The sequence below is a fragment of the Onychostoma macrolepis genome, chromosome 18, assembly GCF_012432095.1.
Source record: "Onychostoma macrolepis isolate SWU-2019 chromosome 18, ASM1243209v1, whole genome shotgun sequence".
NCBI classification, from domain to species: Eukaryota; Metazoa; Chordata; class Actinopteri; order Cypriniformes; family Cyprinidae; genus Onychostoma; species Onychostoma macrolepis.
Window position 1 is genome coordinate 32,225,830 of NC_081172.1, and position 23,016 is coordinate 32,248,845.

The 23,016-nt window shown below is 36.4% G+C and overlaps 1 protein-coding gene across 2 annotated transcripts in view; it reads right to left on the minus strand.

Annotated features, from left to right (window-relative positions):
* The window catches only part of si:cabz01090165.1 (uncharacterized protein LOC100333421 homolog), a 175,846-nt gene that overhangs the window by 68,042 nt on the left and 84,788 nt on the right, over positions 1 to 23,016 (minus strand). For both annotated transcript variants that reach the window (XM_058752334.1, XM_058752335.1), the window contains exon 2: positions 10,001 to 10,146. In XM_058752334.1, coding sequence (XP_058608317.1) covers positions 10,001 to 10,047 — 47 coding nt within the window. In that variant the 5' untranslated portion in view covers positions 10,048 to 10,146. The remainder of the gene's footprint in view (positions 1 to 10,000; positions 10,147 to 23,016) is intronic.

The following is a 23,016-nucleotide window of genomic DNA, read 5'->3' on the forward strand; positions in this document are numbered from 1 at the left end:
GATAAGACCGAGATATTACTTATTGGTCCAAAAAACAGTACTCAGAATCTCTTGGATTACAATTTGCAACTAAACGGATGTACTGTTACGTCCTCTAAAGTCAAAAATCTGGGTGTTATATTAGACAGCAACTTGTCCTTTGAAAATCATATTTCCCATGTTACAAAAACAGCATTCTTCCATCTTAGAAACATTGCCAAGCTTCGGAACATGTTACCTGTTTCAGATGCAGAAAAGCTAGTTCATGCATTCATGACCTCTAGACTGGACTATTGTAATGCACTGCTAGGTGGTTGTCCTGCATCTTCAATAAACAAGCTACAGATAGTCCAAAATGCAGCGGCTAGAGTCCTTACCAGGTCAAGAAAATATGATCATATTACCCCAATTTTACAGTCTCTGCACTGGCTACCTATTAAGTTCCGGATCAATTACAAAATATTATTATTTGCCTATAAGGCACTAAATGGTTTATCTCCTGCGTACCTAACTAGTCTTCTACCATGCTACAATCCAACCCGCTCCCTAAGGTCGCAAAATTCTGGACTTTTGGTAGTACCTAGGATAGCAAAGTCCACTAAAGGAGGTAGAGCTTTTTCACATTTGGCACCCAAACTCTGGAAAAGCCTTCCTGATAAAGTTCGGGGTTCAGACACACTATCTCTGTTTAAATCTAGATTAAAGACACATCTCTTTAGCCAAGCATTCACATAATGCATCTTATAATCTTGTACTGCATTTATATCTGATCAAATGTACATTATAATTCTTTAGATTGGGTTGGGTTAACATCCCGTGGTAACTAGGAATTACTGAAGCATCAGTCTGGATCCAACCCTTAAAAAGATCCGAGATGACCAAACACCTGAGAAGAGATGATGGCAACACCTCAGAGGACCACGGAGGATGCCAACCCTCAGACAACATACACAATTACCAAGATAAGTCTGTCATAACTTAAATATATTGGGTTTCTTCTGTGTGTATGTGTATATGTATGTATATATATGTGCATGTGTGCGTATGTGTATGCGTATATATAGTAGAAACTTAATTTCCTGTAAAGCTGCTTTGCAACGATTGTATCATAAAAAGCGCTATACACATAAACTTGAATTGAATTGAATTGAATTAGCAACAAAGGACTACAGAGAGTCTGAACATCAGAGCTCTCAGCATAAGAAACATGAGCTGTATGAAGCAGCCGGAGAACCTCAGGCTTTAGGACTGAGGGCCTTTGTGGATGAGAACATCTGTCTATACATCCTCTTCCTCGTCCAGGCAGAGGGGATTGTGGGAGAAATTCTCACTAGCTCTCTGCAGTGTTTAAACAGATGGGCCCTCCAGCTCCAAGAGTTACACACTCTCTCTCGCTCTGTCTAACACAGATACACATGCACACACCACCTAGCCGTGGCAGGGAGGAGAGGAAAGGATGCCCTCAGAAATACATGAGACACACTGGCAGGAGAGATAAAGAAAGAGCGAGTCGGAGAGGAAGTGGATGGAGACCAGAACACTGGATCAGCTCCAGCTGCTTTCTGCAATAAGTTCAGTGTTGTTGGATAATGTAGTTGGGTAAACATGATGTCCCCTGGCTACCCTCACATGCTCTCTGAGAGCCAATAAACTTCAGACACTTCTGAGCTACTACAGCACTTAAAACAGAGCATGCATCATGCCAAACGTACTTAACACCTACATGCACATTTTTCCATTGTCTTTTAACTGTTTTCTCTGACTCAGCAGCTCATTGGATTCATAATAGCGCTACATGCACACATTTGTTCGTCGGGAATAATGTCAGAGAGGGAAAGGAGTGGAATAGCACACAGTCAGCGCTAGTGCTCAGATTAGGAGGAGGATCTGAAACTCTGTCGGCTTGACAGGCTGCTTGTAGAATTGCAGCTGTGCGCATTCGGCTCTCACCACACCTGAATGATTACGGTGAGGTTGCTTAAAACACACACAAACCCACACACACACACACACACACAGTGTTCTTTGAGAAGCTGTTTCTTTCTTCGCTCTCTCATCTAACAACACAACATGGCCAAAAAATAAAACGCATGCAGTTAGAAACTCGATGAACTGAGGCTATTAAAGGGAAGAAAAAAACCCTCATCAAATGCATAAAATATGTATTATATAATCAGATATATTAACTGATTTGTTTTCTTTTTTAAGTTTATTTTATTAATTTTTTTAGAATGATATAAACTACTATAGTATATTTTATTAATGTTTTATATACTAAGTTTTATACTTCCATTTTTAATTGTAATTTTTGTTACATGTTCAGTGATTTTCTTATGTGTTTCCTTTTGTATGTATCTTGTTTCATATGATTCATTATTTTTTTTTATTTCAGTTTTAGTTTTTGTTCAGTTTTAGCTTTGCATTTTATCTATTTATAGGTTTTGTTTTCAATTAGTATGTTCAGTGTTTTAACTTAAACTAAATGAAAATGTAAAATGTTGGAAATAGCAATGTCAACTAATTAAAATAATATTTATATAATCTAATATTTATAATTACACTTCAGATCCTAAATAAATAAATAAAGAGTTAGTTGACAATAACCACCCATATATATGTTATATATATATATATATATATATATATAAACCAAAATGTATTTAATATATATGTTGTACACACACACACACACACACATACACATACACATTAAATATTCTGCACACACACACACACACACAAACTTAGTGAATTTTTCCCACAGTGTTTGACTGCAAGTTCGCATAACCGATTATCAAGTTTGCTTTTCTGTTATAAAAGCAAAATGTTTGAAAGTGATGTGTAAATGTGGGCAAGTCGAGAACAAAGCTCTTTTCATTCAGAAAGTGTATTAGGTGAGTGGGTAGGTAAATATGTGGTATGTGTGTCAGACGGTACAGAAACTCAAATCACAATCAAACGAGTGTTTAAAGCGAGCTGTCTGTCAGACTGTACTGTCAGCGAGGAGTCCTCCTACTCAATCCAGTCACTTGTGATTTTTAGGGTTGTTGTCATGGCGAGGCTCAGCCACTCTCGTCACAAGATTCCATGACATCACGGCGTCATCCTGCAGCACTGGCCAATCAGAAGCCGGCGAGTGTGAATGCAGGCCGAGGAGGATCCACCAGCAGGACCATCGAGGAGCAGATGGCTGAGGCGTCTGGGAGCTGAGAGCAACCGCTTCTCTTTTTTCCTTTCTCAATCCACCTCTCTCTCCCGCTCTCTCTTTAGTCTTGTCTACTGCAGTGTAAGATTCAACTTCTTTCTAAACATATGGGCATGGTATTGTTATTCAAATGCAATATGTGTAACACAAGTTCTTCATTAAGGGGTTGAGCCCCGCCAGCCACACAAACCCTGTGCTTTCTGAGCATGTGATACCACAGATACAATAGTGTTTATAATGTGTTAGATTGAAAATAGATAATGAAATGTCTTCTCTGATGGAGATAAAGGACATTTGTAGACAGAAGTGTCACGCCTGCTCAAATGGAGCTGCTGTCCAGGTGGATTTTGAATGAAACTTCCAAACAAATTGCTCAAAACTCATTACTTTTCTCCATACAATGAAAATGCATTCATTGGCTGTCAAATTCTATTGTAATCTTGAACTAAATCACATTTAGATTTTTTTTTGCATTTAGATTTTTTTTATGTTCTGTAATTTGGAATTTTTATAAATCCTCAAACATTTTACTTTACATACACTATTCCTAAAATTTACAAGTGATTGTTTTTATTATTTCTTTACTACTTCTTTATTAATTTCCCATCCCATTCCACAATACACACTTCATATCTTAACAAAGAGGGGAAAAACACTCACAGTGGATAAAAAGACTTCAAAGATTTGAATGTCTTCCATCACATTGTAGAAGAAAATAGATGGGGGTGAAAACGAAAGAAAAGCAAGGGGAAGAGGATGTGAATGGTAGGAAAAAAGTCTGCACTTCTTTTAATAAGCCATCTGTGTTTAAGAATGGCTCAGCGCTTATAGAACCAAACAAACTGAATGATGTGTGTGTGTGTGTGTGTGTGTGTGAGAGAGAGAGAAAGCAGGCTACATGCAGAAGTGTGTTCACAGCAAATGACCAAATCAGTCAGCATATAACAACATCTCGAAATCAATATTCAACTGTTTCATCTGCAACTGCTCAAGATCGTTAATCATCATTAAAACACTGGTAAACAAGTACCTGGTCCACATAAACACACCTAATTAGTAAAATCACTTTAAAGGGGAAGGGAATTTACTCCACAAGAAGCATCAAAAAGAACTACAATAAACAAAAACCGACTGTTTTCCAACAGGTTTCCCAAACACTCGGCTATTGGTCGGCCAAATGAAAAGCCCCGCCCCAAACTCACGCCATTGGTTGAGCCAATGTTGTCAGGTTGGTTGAGATACAAACAGAATAAACTACAAGAGTCTTACTTATGGTTGTCTCTGCATGTTAAATTGGGATAGAAGTCATGCCTGTGGACATTTTCAAACCAAACTCTGGGGTAAATATCACATTATGTAAAGCCCAACACTATTAACGCTGTATGTTGAGATTTGGTAATTGTTCCCACTGGTTTGGTAGACTCTTAAAAACTCCCTAACAGCCGGAATAGAGTGAGCCTCCATTATTCCCCTGGCTGCAGTGATCTTTGATGGCACCCGGGAGGACACATGCGTGCCACCATTATCCAATGGAGGCACCCATTAGTGTTCGGGAGAGAGACGCAGACCAATAATATGCATTAAGAAACGAGAAACAAGGAATTGGATGGAGGGATATAAAGCATCCCTCTTGATATGGGGGAGGCTTAATATGCACACCCACACGTCCGGTCTCATTACACACATAAAGGTCAGAGAACAATAAAGAGAAACTGAACTGAACTGACAATCGTCTATAATGAATCTGCAGCCATGTTTGTGACAGATCAAAGCGTCGACTGCCATTGTTCCAATTCTCTCCATGTTGAATCTAGTTAATAAAGGCAGCGCTGCACATGCAAACCTACACACAAACGTAATATATGTACATATTTTACATTTCCATATCTGAGATATAGTGTAATATGAATAAAAATATATGAGAAACCTAGTAGAGATTGGAACAATTTCATATATTAACATGCACATCTAGTCTGTACAAATATGTATGTTTATGCATGTGGAAAACATTTTTGGACATATATGTCATGCACACACAGTATCCATCTTAAAACCAACAACACATTTTGATATAAAAAAAATAAACATTGAAAAAATATTACATAAACATAAGCATACAGATCTTTTGAATATGCTGTTTAAAAAAGTTGCCAATAAATAAAATATTGTTGAAATGGTTTTTACATAAAAATGACAAATAAAAAAAAAAAAAATCATATATATTATTAACATATGTATATATACATTTTTTACTATGGGGATAATATATAATATAGCGAAAATAATATATTGCCTTACAGGTAACATATATGGCAATATCACTACTATTGATATAGGGCAAAACATGTATATATTACATTTCTGTATGAAAAGTACTGAGAATAACATGGGAAATAAATTAATTAATTAAGCCCCTCTTTGTACAATATCAAATTCAGATTTATTTATTTATTTATTTAAATCCTCAAACCATTACTTTAAATACTTCCCAAAATCCTCCAAATTTTGAATTTCTTTCAATTTTAATTTATTATTATTAACAGTAGTGCGACTTTAACATTTCTTCATTACTTTCACATTTAATTCCACAAACACAACACTTCACATCTTAAAAATAGAGAGAGATGGGAAAGGAAAAATAAACTCACAATAGATAAAACGACTTCAAAGATTTGAATGTTGTTGCAATTCTCTCGATTTTGAATCTGTTCAATAAAGGCGGTGCTGAACACGAAAGTGCTGTGAGACAAACACATAACAGTCTACAGCTGCAAAACAACCTTTATTGTTATTTATGGGTTTTTTCCTCACTGAAAAAACCCAAGCGGTCACTGTAGCCAATGATGAAGCATCCATCATAAACCCAACAATGTGAAATCCCCATTCCTAGCATGCATCATTTTTATTATGCAATATGTAGAGCGGAGGAAAAAACAAAACAAGTGATTTTATGGAGGAATTATGAGGTCCATTTGCCACTGAGGCGAGACTACAGAAACTCTGTGAACACGTGCTTGGTTTTTAATCACCAAAGCTATAATTATAACACTCAACGAACCAAACTAGAGCCATTAGGTACAGTCTTCATGGTGCTGCATGCGTGAAAAGAATGACTGTGGTCTCTGTCTAGAAGCCCTGAAGACACACAGAGGCTATCTTGCTTTCCCAGACACTAACGGCTAATTCATTGAATTATCCTTCTTGCTCAGTAACTGAGGCTGCCCTGCCGGCTCGATCCCCAACTTTCCTCGCAACTGTATAAATGAATTTCAAAACAGGGTAAGAGAGAGAGCAATAGAGCGGGAGCTGGGGTGGAAGGTCGCTATAAGCCGATGTAAATGGAGTCTGTTGCCAATGGCGGAGGTAAAAGAGAGGATGGATGCCGCTAGAAGAGGCAAAGATGGAAACACATATGCACGGGCCATCACAATGAGAGCGCGACGGGATTTCATTAGGATCCAATCCGACTGCATTTATCTTTGTTTGTCCAATTCCTAATGACCGCTGCGCCTCGACGGTGCCTGTTCCCATCCTCGCTCTCCTGCACACAGCTGGCACCTCTGGATGCCTGAAGCACCTGCTGGTCGTCAATGAGGGCATCCAGCCACAGACAGAGCTGCCAAAATGCCATCTGCCCGACTGACCGAAGCTATAGCATCCTCCTGCCACCACGAGTCTCGTCCAGAACTGCCTCTTACAGCCCAGACACACGTCTCTCATGCAGCTGAACACAGTGTGTAAAAGCACAACATAAGAATGATATGGTACGATTTATATTAAAGTTTTTAAAGACTTACTATGCTGATTACATGTGACATGTTTCTCTGTTGTGTTATTTATTTATTTATTTTTTAATAGGGATGCATTAATCGATCATCAGTTAGATGTAATGTAACAACATATTTATATTTCAGGTAAATGCTGTTCTTTTGAACTTTCTATCCATCAAAGAATCCTGGAAAATAAAATATATCACAGTTTTCACAAAAAAAAAAAAAAAAAATATATATATATATATAAACCAGCACAGCTGTTTTCAACGTTGATGATAATCATTATGTTTCTTGAGCAGCATATCAGCATATTAGAATGATTTCTGAAGGATCATGTGACACTGAAGACTGAAGAGTAATGATGCTGAAAATACAGCTTTGATCACAGCAATATTTTTATTATTATTATTATTATTATTATATTCAAAAGGAAAATAGTTATTTTAAATTGCAATTATATTTCACATTAAAAAAAATATACAAATTAAATATAAAATAAAAATACAATATATTTTAGCACTACCATTATATATGCTGATTGTGACATCAATATTATTATTATTATTATTATTATTAGTTGTTGTTATTGTTATGTACACTTATTTGAAAAAAAAAACAACTAAAACGTAAAATTATATACAAAATAAAACTACAAAAAAGTAAAATTAGTTAAAAAAATGTAATTACTTAATAAATAAAAGTTAAATTACAAAAAATTAAAATGTAAAAAGGTAAATTATTTATGGATAGATGGATAAAGATTTTAGGTGTTTATCAATTAGAATACATACCGAATGTGTCTAAATCACAAACAGAATCACACATGTTGATCAGAAGAGTCCAGATGTTCTCTAAATGATGGTTTGGCGTAAAAAAAAAAAAAAAAAGAGAAATGAGGCTTTGAACTGGACATACTCAGCAGAACATCTGCCTGGATGTTTGCTTACAAAACACACACGCATTTGTCTCCCGGCAACAGAATGATTTTCCATTAATAATGAGATGGGGCGTCAGTCATAACCCCATCGTTTTGATTATGAGGCTGTGAATATGTTTATTCCACATCAGCAAAAACACACTCAATTTTCACTGATTCACTTTATAAATACTGAAAATGAGGCTGAATTCCGTCCACCGAACATCTGTTTCTCACTCCGAGCTGATCTACACCAAAGTCCAGATACATTTACACTTCTCACGAATCATCTCACTTCCAGGGTTCAAGATCAGTGTCCCTTTGTGAAGGAGGATCTCTAGGGAATCCAAATTCAGACGGCATGGGTTCTCTCGCTGTCACCGGCGAATCGATTCGAGCCACCGCAGATATGCCGGAGAGGCAAAGGGTCACGGGCTTCCCTGCGGTACGGCCATTTAGCGCTCTTAAAAACCTCCCCTCCCACCGAGACTAAACTCAGATACAAGAACAAGACCAGCGAAATGGCCAACAGAGACCAGACTTGTGCAATAATTTCAGACAATGACTGTGCAGAATACATCTGTGGATGTGTGAGAGATTCTAGGCTGCACTGCAGTTATTTCGTTTTCTAGCTCATTTTTAGCGGTATTGAATGCTTGGCTAAATGGCCAAAATTACGTGGACACCTTCTAATTAACAAGTTTGACTAACTCGGTTACACTGATTAAAAGCGGCTGCTTAAAATCAAATGAACAGCCATGAAACCTCAGCAGGCAAAGGATTTTTGTAGAATTGAGAGTCCGTTCTGTTACCAGCATGATAATGCACCGATGCACAAAGCAAGGAGCATAAAGAAATGGTTTGTTGAGTCTAGGTTAGAAGAGCTTGACTGGCCTGCATGAAGCCAGTCTGAAACCCCACTGAGAAGCTTCACGATGAATCTGAGCGCCGACTGTGAGTCAGAGCCCTACGCTCAACATCACGCCCGACCTCACGGACACTTTATATCTGAATTGAGAAAATCTCCACAGCCATGATCTAGTGGAAACTCTTTCCAGAAGAGTGGAAGCTGTTAAAGCAGAAGGTTTTGAATAGATAAGCTCAACAAGCTCATGTAGGTGTAGTGTTCAGTGTTCAGGTGTCCACATAGAATACTGTGCAAAAGGCTTTGGCCGTTAGTATTTTCATCAACAAAAAAATGCTTTTAAGACAGTAATTAATTTTGCTGTAGTGTGTCAGTAGGAAATATCAGCTTACATTTCCAAACATTCCTTTTGATTCCTTTAAATCCAGAATAACTTTGACAATGTCTCCAAGATACACTAGGAAACCTACCTGCAAATTAAACTGATATTTCCTACTGACACACTACTTTTATTTCCACTTACCCTTTTTTTGATGAAAATATTAATGGCCTAAAATTTTAACATAGTAGTGTATATTTGGTCATATAGTGTGTATTAGGGGTCAAAAGCACTCCTTTTATCCTTGTACACATTTTGGACAAATTTGCATACTGTTTTATGCTACTCCTCCTACAATATTTGTCCAATTTTAGTGCTGCTAAATAAGTGGGAAAAATCACAGCCTTTGTGGCTTGATAATCGGACTAAGACATTTCAATACTATTTTGATCAATCAGGTTCAATCGTCACTAATAGGTCATCTTCAGGCCAAACCTCACAAAATTAACTTGAATATTTGGCGTTTTTTTTTTTTTAAAAGAACAAAGTTCCTGAATTCGAAAGATGCCAATATTGATGTCAGTCATTTTCTTGCAACATCATCTGTGCATATTAAGACAAATCTTTGCCACAATGTCCTGATTGCCCCATGAATGATATCAAATGCTATAAAGATAGAAATACCGGTAAATCTACTAACATTCCTTGAACTAATTTATATTATGTAACCAAAGGGAGTCGTATGACCAGACAAATCTGCTCCAATGTACAACTGGCATGTGCCAGTGGGGCTTGGCTGCATAATTGCTGCCTGCAGCTAAATTTGCCATTGCTTTCCCTCTCGGGTAAAGCACAAACATCGAGAGGCCCGTCTGGTTTCAGACCTGTAAATAAGACTGAATGTCAGCGTGGCGTCACCACAGAAAGACAGGACTTCACTGACCTTCTGAGAGGCCGACCCAGCATTCTCAAGACATTCTGCCTGTCCATTTTCTCCTCTCTTCAGGGTGTGACGACTCCACGCTACTGAGCCAGATCCAGGAGCTCCACAGCAGTCATTGAGTCATTGGCTACGATACACCAATCTGTCTGTGGGAAAAATAGAGAGAGAGAGAACCAATATAGATGAAGACAAAATGACTGTCAAAGCACTTGAGCAGTGTATCGCGTTCTCTTATATTTACACAGCTAAGGGTAACTGATTATATTCAAGACAAAAACACTGACTGAGTGCACAGACACTCTGTCTTATTGCTGAATGGAGCCCAGTGTTGAGAAATGGTGATTGTTCTTCATTCATCAGCTCTCGAGAGTTGGAGAGACAAATGTGTGAGATAAATGACAGGCTTTCCTCCGCTTTAGAGTCATAGTGGTCCCGGATTACAGAGTGGTAATTTTTATGTTGGCCACTGTATGTTCTAGCTGTGTAATTGGCATACGTTGGTGCTAATGGTGGAGTTACCGTGTTCAGAAGAGACTAAATTACCATTCATTATGATGGAACAACACAAACAGAGAGTGAAGCTCCACGGTTTTCTACAATAAATAGATAAGTACTAGGCAAACTGGTAAAATTGGGTGTAATTACAAAGAACGTTGGAGAAAAATAAAATGTTAAAACTAAAGCTGCATGATCGTGACAAAAATCGTAATTGTCAATTAATTCCCTTGATACTGTAATCACTCTTACATTCACAAAACCGAATTTGCATATAAATTAGGGCTGCAAATTTAACATGTTAATTTAGAGTTATTAATTATGTATTAAAAATAAAGCATTGCAAAATTTATGTCATTAATCATGGCCCCCCTGACTCGTATGTAAATTCTTGGGATAAATGGAACAGAACGCAGGCGTGTTTCTAAAAATACAAGTGTTTTAAACTTGACACAATATCTCAAAAATGCAAAGACATTCATCAGCAGTTTTGGGGTTTTCAGATTTTATTTATTCATTCATTTATTGCTTTGAAAAAATATTATACTTTTATTCAGAAAGGATGCATTAAATTGTCAATAAACACATTTAGAATGTTACAAAATAAATGATTTCTGAAGGATCATGTGACACTGAAGACTGGAATAATGATGCTGAAAATTCAGCTTTGCATCACAATGAATAAATTATATTTTTAAGTATCTTCAAATAGAAAATAGCTATTTTAATTTGTAATAACATTTCACTAGTATAATGTTTTACTGCATTTTGATCAAATAAATGCAGCCTTGGAGAGTAATATAAGATGTCTTTCAAAAACATTAAAATAACTTAACCAACCCTAAACATTTGAATGGTAATATACATTACATTATCAATTGAATATAATTAAATATACAGCCACCAAATCTACCTGCTGCAGGTCAGTGATGGGCATAATTTCAATCACATAGAAATTAACACTGCATTTGCACTGTCTATGATTCTCTCATCTGCCTCAATAATGCAGACTAATGTCATTGAATTATCTTTAATTATGTGGGTTCAGCTGCAAATATTGAAATATGTGATTATTTGTAATTAATTTGATTAATTAATCGCCATATCTTGTATTAATCCGATTACAATTTTTAATCGTTTGATAGCTCTAATTAAACATAAGTAAGTCAAGGCAGCAGTTAAACAGTACCTTCACATTGGCCCTCTTAGCAACATAAAAACACTTTTCCAATTATGCCCAGAAAGTGAGCATCGTGACAATACTAGCGCGCTCCCAGCCATTAAAATCACTGAAGCTGTCACTGTAAGTTTACACAGTTTGAGCCCTGCAGTTCAGCGCAAGTTCACTGAGTTCTGGACTCGCAAACGCGCCCCTTAAAATCAACATAGCTGTCTCTACTGCAGGTAAATATCTCATTTGCACCTCGCTATATTGGCTGTTACACCGATTGCACTGCTAGCGAGCGGCACGACATGTAACAAATTCAAAAGAATTCCAAATTACCAACGGTTCATTTGGCTTTGGTTCTAAAGCATCTAAATGTCAGGTGATGTTTCGCCAGTGCTCAATTTCACGTGCCATCACGTACCAAAATAAAACATGGAACACAGATGTGTCGATCAGATTGCTTATAACTCACTCATTAAGGACCAGATGTTATTAATCATGGTAAATATAGATGGTTTTAAACGCCTCCGATTGGCCATTACATTCATGTGCATGACTGACGTGTCTGTGATTGGTTACAAAGCTCAACATAATCAAAAAAAAAAAAAAAACACAACCTTTCTGTAAAACTCCCAAAACTATATATACAACTGACTGCAGTTTTTGATTATTATTATTAATTATTAGTTAATAAAGGGTCATTTTTGTGTGGTTCCTTGCACAATACTATGTTATGAGCTCCAAACACTTTTTAACATATAGTGCACAATTTGTAAAGTAATACGTTTTGATGTTTGCATCACATAACCAGCTCCATATGGAAGGCTTTTCTAGCATAGTAAACTTGCTTGTTAGCACACCTGGTAAAGCATAACTCTTGCATTGCGAAGTGAGTCCTGTGAAACACGAGTCATGGTAAAACAGTTTAAAGACTTGTATAAGCAAGATAAAATGGCATGGTTGCTTTAGTAAATGTGTTTTTATCTCATGGTTGCTTTTGTTAACCCCATCAGTTAGTATATGCTACATCATTTTCAAACACGATTAACCTTTTAGTGCCATTTAATTTCCAAACTGCCTCAAAACATACAACAACCAATGTAATAAATTGCCATAGTCACATTTATTTGTTTTAGATAAAAAAAAAAATTAAAAAAAAGTTGCATGATTTTAGTGCTTTTTCACTTTGAAAGTGTCAGTAAACATGCAAGAAACATAATAATATTATTTTGCAGAAATGTTGCCACAGGCTCCAATGAGTCTGGTTTAAAGAAAAAAATCAAAACAAAAACGTAGAAGTAGAAAACGTCATCACTTTTCATGATTAGGTAATCATGGTTGCAAAAATTGTAATGCTTATTTCATTATTGTGCAGTCCTAACTGAAATCGTATACTGCATTACATCAAATTAGAAATAAATATATTTTCTGAGGTATTTAGAGTATGTTGCTGCAAATTTAAGGGTTAACAATGTCCTGTGCTCTACGCAACCAAATCAACAAGCATAACGCCTTCTACAATAAATACAGTCATGACACGGATAAGAACAACCGTTAGTCTTCAAGCATTAGTAAAAAACAATTTGAGGATAGACAGGTACAGTCTGTCCAAAGGCAGAGCAAACGTTTAGATGTTACATCAGAGAAATCTGTGACAAGCAGTGAAGGAAAATGTTGTGCATTTGAATATTCCCTACTGAGGTTTTATTAGTCTTTTTTTTCCCCAAGGAAATATGCTTTCATTAAAGCCAATGGGAACTGTTGGGTCACGTTGGCAAATCTGCACTGCTTGACTGCAATTGTGTAAGCCTTGAAATTCAAAAGCTGAAGCAAAATCCCCTTTGAGCACCTCAGGGATTGGAGCTGAGGAGAAGAAAAACCTTCAAAAAATCACTTCATTTGCCATTTCTATCAGCATCTGACTTCTTGACCTTTGAATACAAATGCAGAAATGCTCTCTTGTAGGCTTATATTCAATTGTCTAATGTGTACAGAGTTATTGAAATGCCGTCAAAGTATGGCATAAAAGTAATGACCAGAACATATAACTTCATTTCAAGGACACACTACAAGCTTAGACTGTTATATTGAGTTAATTAAACGAGATACTGTTCAAAAGTGAGTATTTAAAACAAAAGTAAAACACGAAAAGGTTCAGTTATGACTGGTTGCTTTTCTAGTCATTTGAACAAATCATCTTTTTCTTATTGCCTTCAAACATCCCTGGTTTTCTTTCCCATCATTAGATCTGCAGATTGCAAATGAATCACATCTAAGAAAATGCCAAACTTTCATCAGACGCAGCTACTGAGCTGAGAAGCGACACCGTACCGCAATAATTCCGCGTACACACTAGCATTTGCGCACATACACACTTGTTCACAACATTGCTTAACTTCTCAGGCATGACAGCAAGGAATCGCTTTGTATAAAATCTTTCCATTCCGATAAAAGTGAAACGCTCGTCCAAATAAGTCCAATCTGGCAACCTGAGCGAAGGAAGGCGAGTGTACGAGAGGCGCGATCGGCATCAGTGCACTCCTCCGTTCCAAACAGGCCTGCTGTCGACACTTTCACAACAAGCATGCGTCAGATCTCTATGTTGTTAGCGATCTAACTTCTCAAGCGTTCCTCTTGTGATTTATATAACATAACACGCAAGGACAGGATATTTAAATTTCTTTATGTCAGTGCTTTTACCCAAAGCGAATTACAAATGAGGAATGCTGATGCAGGTGCGTATCATCAAGAGCGAATGCCTTTGTGAAACAAACACACTAAACACCTCCACAAAGACAATCTGAGGAAAGAGGTTTTACAAGGCACCAGCTTAAAATAGAAATTTTTCCAGGAAGAGCTAATTACTGAACGATACAATAGTCTCTGTAGTTGTATTCGGATTCATTTGGATATATTTCAGTTGTAATGTTCATTGTGCTTGCATATAACAGAAATGACTTTTCTATTATCTTAGACCATCCTGTAAAAGAGCTTTCTAAATTGGTGCATTATACAATTTAAAAAAAAACAAACAAAAAAAAAAAAACACAACATCAAGGCTCAAACTCTGCTTTAACAGATACAATAATCAACACAAAGGCAGCTGCTGAGTTTGATTCACTAAAAGAATCAGCTCAAAAATGTTGTTAGTTTGTGAATCGAACAACACTGTTTTCACTGTATGTTTGCGGGGATTGTGATTTTAAGAAACAATATTGAAGTTAAAATAAAGATTGTGATAGATCTGAAAGATTAACATAATAGCGAGTAAAAATAGTTTTGTTTTCTGATTTAAATCAGTTGAATAATCAGTATTTTGGACAGAAATTCAGGTCACACAGTCTACACACATTTGCCCTATATAATACCATTCAAAAGTTTAAGATCTGTACTTTTGTAATACTTTTATTTAGGATGCTTTAAAATGATCAAAGGTGACAGTAAAGACGTTTACAATGTTACAAAATATTTATATTTCAAACAAATGTTGTTCTTTTGAACTTTCTATTTATCAAAGTAAAAATAAGAAAAATAAAATGCATTACGGTTTCCACAAAAATATGAAGCAACAATTATTTTCAAGAGTGATCATAATCAGAAATATTTCTCGAGCAGCAAATCAGCATATTAGAATGATTTCTGAAGATCATGTGACTCTGAAGACCGCAGTAATGATGCTGAAAATTCAGCTGCACATCACAGAAATAAATTACAGTTTAACAGATATTCACATAGAAAATAGCTATTTTAAATGCTAATAATATTTTACAATACTACTGTTTTTATTGTATGTTTGATCAAATAAATGAAGGTGAGCAGAAGAGACTTTCAAAAACATATAAATCATATCTTCGAATGGTAGTCTATGTTATCCAACCGTTCATGAAGACTTTTACTGTAGTATAATATATTATAGATAAACCTGGTTCTTGTGGTTAGACTGTATGCCGAGAGTCAGGAATCTGACTATACACTATTCTCAGCGGTCCAGTTCATACTATACCATCTGAATCCTCTGAACGTTCATCTGCTGCTAATGAGGTTATTATAATAATGGACGTGTAAATGTGCTGAAAAGACCCATTATCTATGATGCCAGCTATTTTCCTCTGCTTTTCTATCACTTGTAAGGGCAAATCCAAAATGAAATGAACGTTGGATTGGCAAAGCAACAGCACTCACAGCGATACGGTTCACATGCAAATAAGGCCAGAGTCAGGCAGGGGGTCGCAGGCTTTGTGACCCGAGACACTGAAGCAGCTGTCCGGTCAACAGCAGCAACCCCTGAGAGAGACAAATGAAGCAAGATGTGGAGGAGGAGAGAGTGATAGATGAGAGAAAGAAATCTGAGACTGAAGGACATAGAGAGCGACTGCTATTCCAAACTATATTAACAGTTTCAAAAGTACAAGTTACATTTAAAGATTTGCTTCCCCAACATTTCATCTGACCACAATCACAAACCCACATGACTGTGGGCAAAGCCCTGATTAAATCACAGCGCATTATAATAAACATGCAAACACTACAAACCTTTTTATACAACAACCGCCCCTCAGAGATCACTCTTTTAATGACTAATTAAGTCAACAAACACAAGGAGAGCTCTATAACAGACTCACTGGTTTGCTCTTTATCAGAGCTCTTTGGAAGTAAAATGACACTCTTGATCAGCGGCTCTCAGTGAAAGGACAGGAGGGGAAAAACAATACTAATACAGATAACAAAATGCAATTAACCAAATTATCACGTATTTAGGATAGTAAAATATATAAGCTTATAAAATAGAGTAGAATATACTTTCAATATATTGTTTTGAAGGGACAGTTCACCAAAGATCTTAATTTGGTCATCATTCAACCTGTGTGAATTCCTTACCTCTGTGGCACATAGAGAATATTTGGAGAAATTTGAATTTTATTTATTTATGTGTTTGTTTGTTTGATTCATTTGTCATCAAAAATGATTGGTTGCCAACATTTTTCAAAATATTTATTTTGTGTTGCAAAGAATAAAGAACGTCATTCAAGTTAGTAATGACATAAGGGTAAGTAAATCATGCCAGTTTTCATTTTCATTTCATTTCATTTAAAGCCTTAGTAAATATTTGTAGATTTATAAATATTTTCAAATTAGGTAAAAAAAAATTAATAATAATAATAATAATAAATATATATATATATATATATATATATATATATATATATATATATATATATATATATATCTTTAAAAAAACAGTACAATCAATACAGTATATCAGCACTATAGGGTCATTCCACATTATAATATACACACATAAAAAAAAAAAAATATAAGACAAGTAAACAGACCGTTTTTTATCTATAATTGAATGCACAAATAAACACAGAGTAATTTGCATTTGGGCTTAATGACACTCATTCACAATAACGGTTAACACACTCACAGTAAGAATGAACGCAACAACAATCTTAATTTTCAAAAACCTAGAAATTCTTAATAAATGTTTACTGCACACAAACATGACAAAGATGAAAACATCCCAAAAACAATCCCTTAACGGACAATTTTCCTCTTAGAAACAATGAAACATGAATGCTAACCTTGTTTTCCATCATGTGCAACACTGATAATGTCTTTTAATATTTCATTTTGCGCGGAAGCAAATATCAAGCCGCCTAATGCTTGTGCACAGCTGGCCGATTCTGATCTATTGTGCAACACACCAGGAATCTCAGACTTCCACGGATGAGATGTAAACAGAATCATTCAGCACTGAACTCAAGTATTAATGTTACACCTGTGGTTTGTTCAAACGAGAAAGAGATCTGCAGTTTGCTTTCTTTGTCAACTAAAGCTTGTATCGATTACAATGCAGTATATGTGGAGTGTTTCAGACTTTAGTTGGTATAAATATGAAACACTCTCAACTCCAAGAGAGGGTTTCCATTAGAGTCAGAGCTCTTCCACGCTTTTGCTCTCGCTCTTTCTGTACAGATGCTCTTTTGTACCATCTCCATGATACGAGCCTTCAGCAGGCCTTTCATTTTGCATTAAATTATAGAAAGACCTAGACAACAGAATAAAGAGAAGGAGAGGGGCGAGATAATATAATCAAGGAACAAAATGGAAAGCAACTCTGTGCTGAGGTTGAGTTTGGTTAGTATATTTTGACGTCTGAATTATGTACTGTTCATGTCAGGAATCCAGTGGCACTTTTGCATTTGCTGCTTGATTCCTGCAACTGATATCAGACGACTTCCAACGGAGAGATCAGATGAGTTCAGATGACTGCCAAATGAAACTCTACTGAGAGAGAGCAGTAATCAAATACAGCAGAACTCAATAAGTCCCACAGAAGAGGTGTGAATTTATTGAAACAGAATATAAATATTTTCTGTTAATAAGTTTGGGGTCAGTTTTTGTTTTGTTTTTTGTTTTGTTTTTTGGAAAGAAATTAATGCACTAATTACCTGCACCTGCACTCAATCACCAGAACACTATGGACCTGTTTACACCTGGTCACTTCACTTTCTCTGATCGGATATCTGATTTGTTCAAACGTTTTCATTTACACTTGGCCACATAACGGATATAAATCCCTTCTTCAATTCTCGCGCTATATGCAAATTTAACGTAGTTCACGTCAATGAAAGCAATAGATACAGTATGCTCTGCATTTTATTCCTCATCAGCTAATTTCAATATCAGAGACCGCAACAGGAGAGAGCGCAGCATCAGCACTGGGGAGATAGGTTAGTCTCACTACTTTTTAATGAAGATGATTGTGTGTTGAGCGTCTGCGACAACTACTTTCAGTTTCATTCGCGGCAGTTTGTGTGTCGGCTTGCTGAAGAGATACTCAGCTACTCATCCGCGGTGATGCTTTTTGCATTAGCGCTGTCATATCTGAATATAACATGCCATATAGCCTATAAAACGCTCTCACACGTTTATTATTTGAATATTTTGGGAGGAGTAATATTTGCATATGTGGTTTCAACAACCAGATGCATTTACACTTGAGCGATCGGATTTAAATGAGTCTCGAAAGCGTTTCGGAGAGCATTTACACCTGGTCTTTTCAGGATCGGATAGCTATCCGATCAGAAAAAATGCATGAAGTGTGTAAACAGCCCCTATAAGAGCACTCTCAGTGGTTCCTTCCTAGGCCCTGTGGACTGTTGACACTTACCTGTGCTCTTTCTACCTCGTTGATTCTCTTTGGATTAGTGGACTATGGACTGCTACCTGGAAGTGCAGATGAGACTGTCACCTTGCATTCTCTGAATTTGATCTCAGAGTCTTCACCGTTGCTAAAAGTTTATGCTTGCACTAATAAAGAGAAGTTAAGTTTGCCTGCATCCTCCTTGTTCTCATCCTTGGTGAACTGTGACAAAATCACGTGACACTGAAGACTGGAGTAATGATGCTGAAAATGTAGCTTTAAATCACAGAAATAAATTACATTTTAAAGTATATTAAAATAGAAAACTTTTATTTTTAATTGCAATAATATTTCACAATTTCCCAGTTTTTTGTTTGTTTACTTTTTTGTATGTATTGTTCATTAAATAAATGCAGCCTTGACGAGCATAAGAGACTACTTTAAAAACATTAAAAATCGTACTGATAAAGAAAAAAAAAAAGTATATGCAGTATATAAACAGTCAAAACCCAGACAACACTTAATATATTAAGCTACATGAAGAAATTGTTAGAAACTGAGTATAACTTTACTTTAAAAAAAAATTAAAAATAAAGAAACATTAAAAAATAATAATAATAACAAATAAATGTAATAAGTTATCAAGGAGATCCAGAACTCATTTGAGTTGTAAATGATTCAAAAATTGGCCTATATAGTGAAAAAACATAATAATCCAGGCAAAACATTAAAAGATCTAGGCCAGATCTTTCTTAATGGTCATGAAAAAAGCCCCCAAACATCCAAACAGCAGATAAAATATTAAAAAACGAAGCTGTGGAATGGACTCTGTGAGCATTTCAATGAAAAGAACCTGTAGTTTGCGATCCGTCTAACTGGGCGGTCATAGCGGTAGGTGTTTAGGAGAGATTTCATGACAGAGAGCAGGAGATAAACCAGCGTATTGACCTCCTGGAGTGATCCTGCCCGCTTGAAGAGTGTTTGCCAAAAGTTTATAATCTTCAAAAGAAGAGCTGAGGCCTCGAAAACTACACACCTTCACTTGCAAACATACCCTGAAGCTTTCTTTATATTATCAGTATCATAAATGAAAGAGCAGTACCCTGGGAAACTTTGATCTGAGTGTGAATGCACTAAAGTGGAACATCATCAAAGCAATTTGTGCCATTTAAAGTTATACCATAAAATAAACATCTTGTGTAAAGCCTGATGGATTTTTTTTTTTGACATTTCCTGCTCATGCTCTCCATGAAAAAAGCACCAGGATCTGTCAGTAGGACGGCATTAGACAGAAAAAACACCCGATGGGATCTCAGATACTACTGTAAAAGTTCAGAAAATCACAAACCGGCTCATGCGTTGCAAAATTAGGCCAATTCCCATTTTACAAATCTAGATGAGATCTTCATCTGGAGTGTGTTTTCAAATGCTGTGATGTTCGGAGCAATGAAGATCCAGCATATTCCCAAAATCAGTCTCCTGTGGCAGACCATCAGTGCGGATCCAATAGCAGAACATGTATGCGTGGTTTTAGCAATAATGAATCCTCATAAATAAAGAGTGAGGCAGACTCTTGAATGCTGGATGAGTAGACGACGTAAATCTCAAGTGGGACACTCCATCGGAAATGAATCTCAGTGCAGAGAGCTGCCACTGTCTCCTCCAGCATGACACTTTCACTTTAAGTGCTGGTGAAGCTCCACCACACGATATTGTTCCTGTCCCCTGATCCCTGCTATGTACTATGTGAAAATGTACATGCGAGGATTGATTTAAAAATATCTTCTGGTTGAATGGAAAGGACAGGGGAAGAAAAGTCACACTGAATGAGGCCATGACAAGGTGGACTAGGACACATGGATGGACAGAGAGAGAAAAAGGGGGAAGACTGGATTTTGAAGTCTTAGTAACAATGTTAGTAGGAAATGTAGAGATTATGATTCAGATTATTTACTTATTTGTGTATTAGCCATATACAGTCAATCAAGTCAATGGAGACCAATGCTGTTTTGGACTAGTTGCCAAATGACATCCCATAGGCGTAATGGTTTTTATACTGTACAAACTGTATATTTTATCGCCCTACACCTAACCCTACCCCTTACAGGAAACTTTCTGCATTTTTACTTTCTCAAAAAAAAAAAAAAAAACATTTTTGTATGATTTATAAGCCTTCTGAAATATGGGGACATGGGGAAATGTCCTCATAAATCGCCTTCTCCTTGTAATAGCTATGTCATACTCGTGTCATTATACAAATTTGTGTCCTCATATGTCACAAAAACGTACACACACACACATTACTAAAATTAGAAATAAATAATATTAACATTTATTGTATGGAATTACTAAAATAAAACAGATTTATTCCTTAGATAAATGTATTTTGCAAATACATGACAATGGCAATCAACCACTTTTATTTGACCCCCACTGCATCTTATTTCCTATGAAAGAATTTTTGAAAAAAAAAAAAAAAAAAAAAAAAAATATATATATATATATATATATATATATAGGTTTATATAGGTTTGAAAAAAGGTGAGGGTGAGTACATTTTCTGGAAAATAAAAATGCACACCAGGATATCAGGGCAGTCACGACTGATTCTGATACTGGGTCATGCTACTCGATGTCATGAAAATTGGTAAGTATTGTATGAACTGGTTATTTGTACGATCTGACTCATACAAAACCATTTAAATTGCAGGTAAAAGGTTCAACCTTAAATCTGATCCTCAGGTATAAAATTGGACAAATTCACCACCAATTCGCCAAATTGTAAAATAGTCATGAATTATGATCTGAACTGTGCTGGAGTCATTAGACTGAATAAAACAGCATCCATCCTGCACCAGCATAATCTATCATTTCTAAGTGATTCTTAAAAGCAATGTATTGAATTCACTTTAGTTCAGTTCAATATTAAATCATAAAAGGAGATGGCATTTATTAAAATCTTTACATCATTGCTAATTATAAAGGACAACTTGACTTTGGAAGAACCTTTGAACAACTTTGTTTTTAATGACGTAATTCAAAGTGACAAACATCTTTTTTTTATTTACTCATATCATTAATTAATTATTTTGTTTCGCTTTTCAGTAGACATTGCATTAATTCTGAGCCAGTGAAAACATGAGTAAAAAATAAATAAATAACTGTAAATGTCATAGAAGAGGTATATCGGATGAAGGTCACAGGAGATTTTTCAGGCACTTTGCAAATGCAAATAATTGACAAAAACATGTGCAAAACAATAGAGTCCAACCTTTTCATATTAACGAATAAATGTTAGGTTACAGCATACTGCCTTCTTTAAATTGTTGCATTATTGTCAAAGGACATGTACGTCTCCATATTTTCAGAATGACTCCTCAATGAAAAAATTATACATTTTAAGAGAAAAACACTGAGCTGCAGGCAGAAGAAGAGAGAGAGTGAACCGGTTCTTAGTTCAAAATGATTTCACCTCCACCACTTCAGAGCCTTTATGTTCACAGCACATTTTATCAGTGTCATAAAGATGATGGGCGAGGCCCGAGGACAAAGGATGGGCATCAAACGCCGAGGCGCCGCGGACACAGCGTTTCACAGTGTGACCTGAACTCTATAAAAGCAGCCCTCGCCGATCACACACTGAGTCCAGAGACTCCGGCCGAGAGAGTTAAGCAGATTGATGGACAGATAAATGGGAAATGGAAAAGGAAAAATATTCAAGGGGCAAAAGAATTGGTCTTTGGCACAGTAGGCAGAAACCACAGCAAAACACGGCAGAATCCTTTGGAGAGCAATATGACAAGTTCACATCGTCCCTCTGAAATCACTGCATTCGGACATCAATGCATGCGAGGGGTTTGCTGGAATGAAAGCGACCCAAAAACACCACCAACAACAACATCATTTATACAGTGTCTAATTACACATGAGGGGTTTAACTGAAACAGCCACATCTTTCCATCCTCGAGCACTGTTATTTGGTCCTGACTACACTGCCAGAGGCTTAATGTCTGTAATCATGTGGCTGTATCCATTCATGGCCTCTGTTGTTATGAATGACCTCCAAAACAGAGACTGAGAGAACGGTTTTGAACAGGAGTTCAATCAGTCTTTTATTGTCAGCCAAACACCATTGAGTTTTCAACCTGCTGGAAAGCTACAAGTCATTCTAGCTGCTCAGTGCTCGCCATTAGCTTCTCCGAG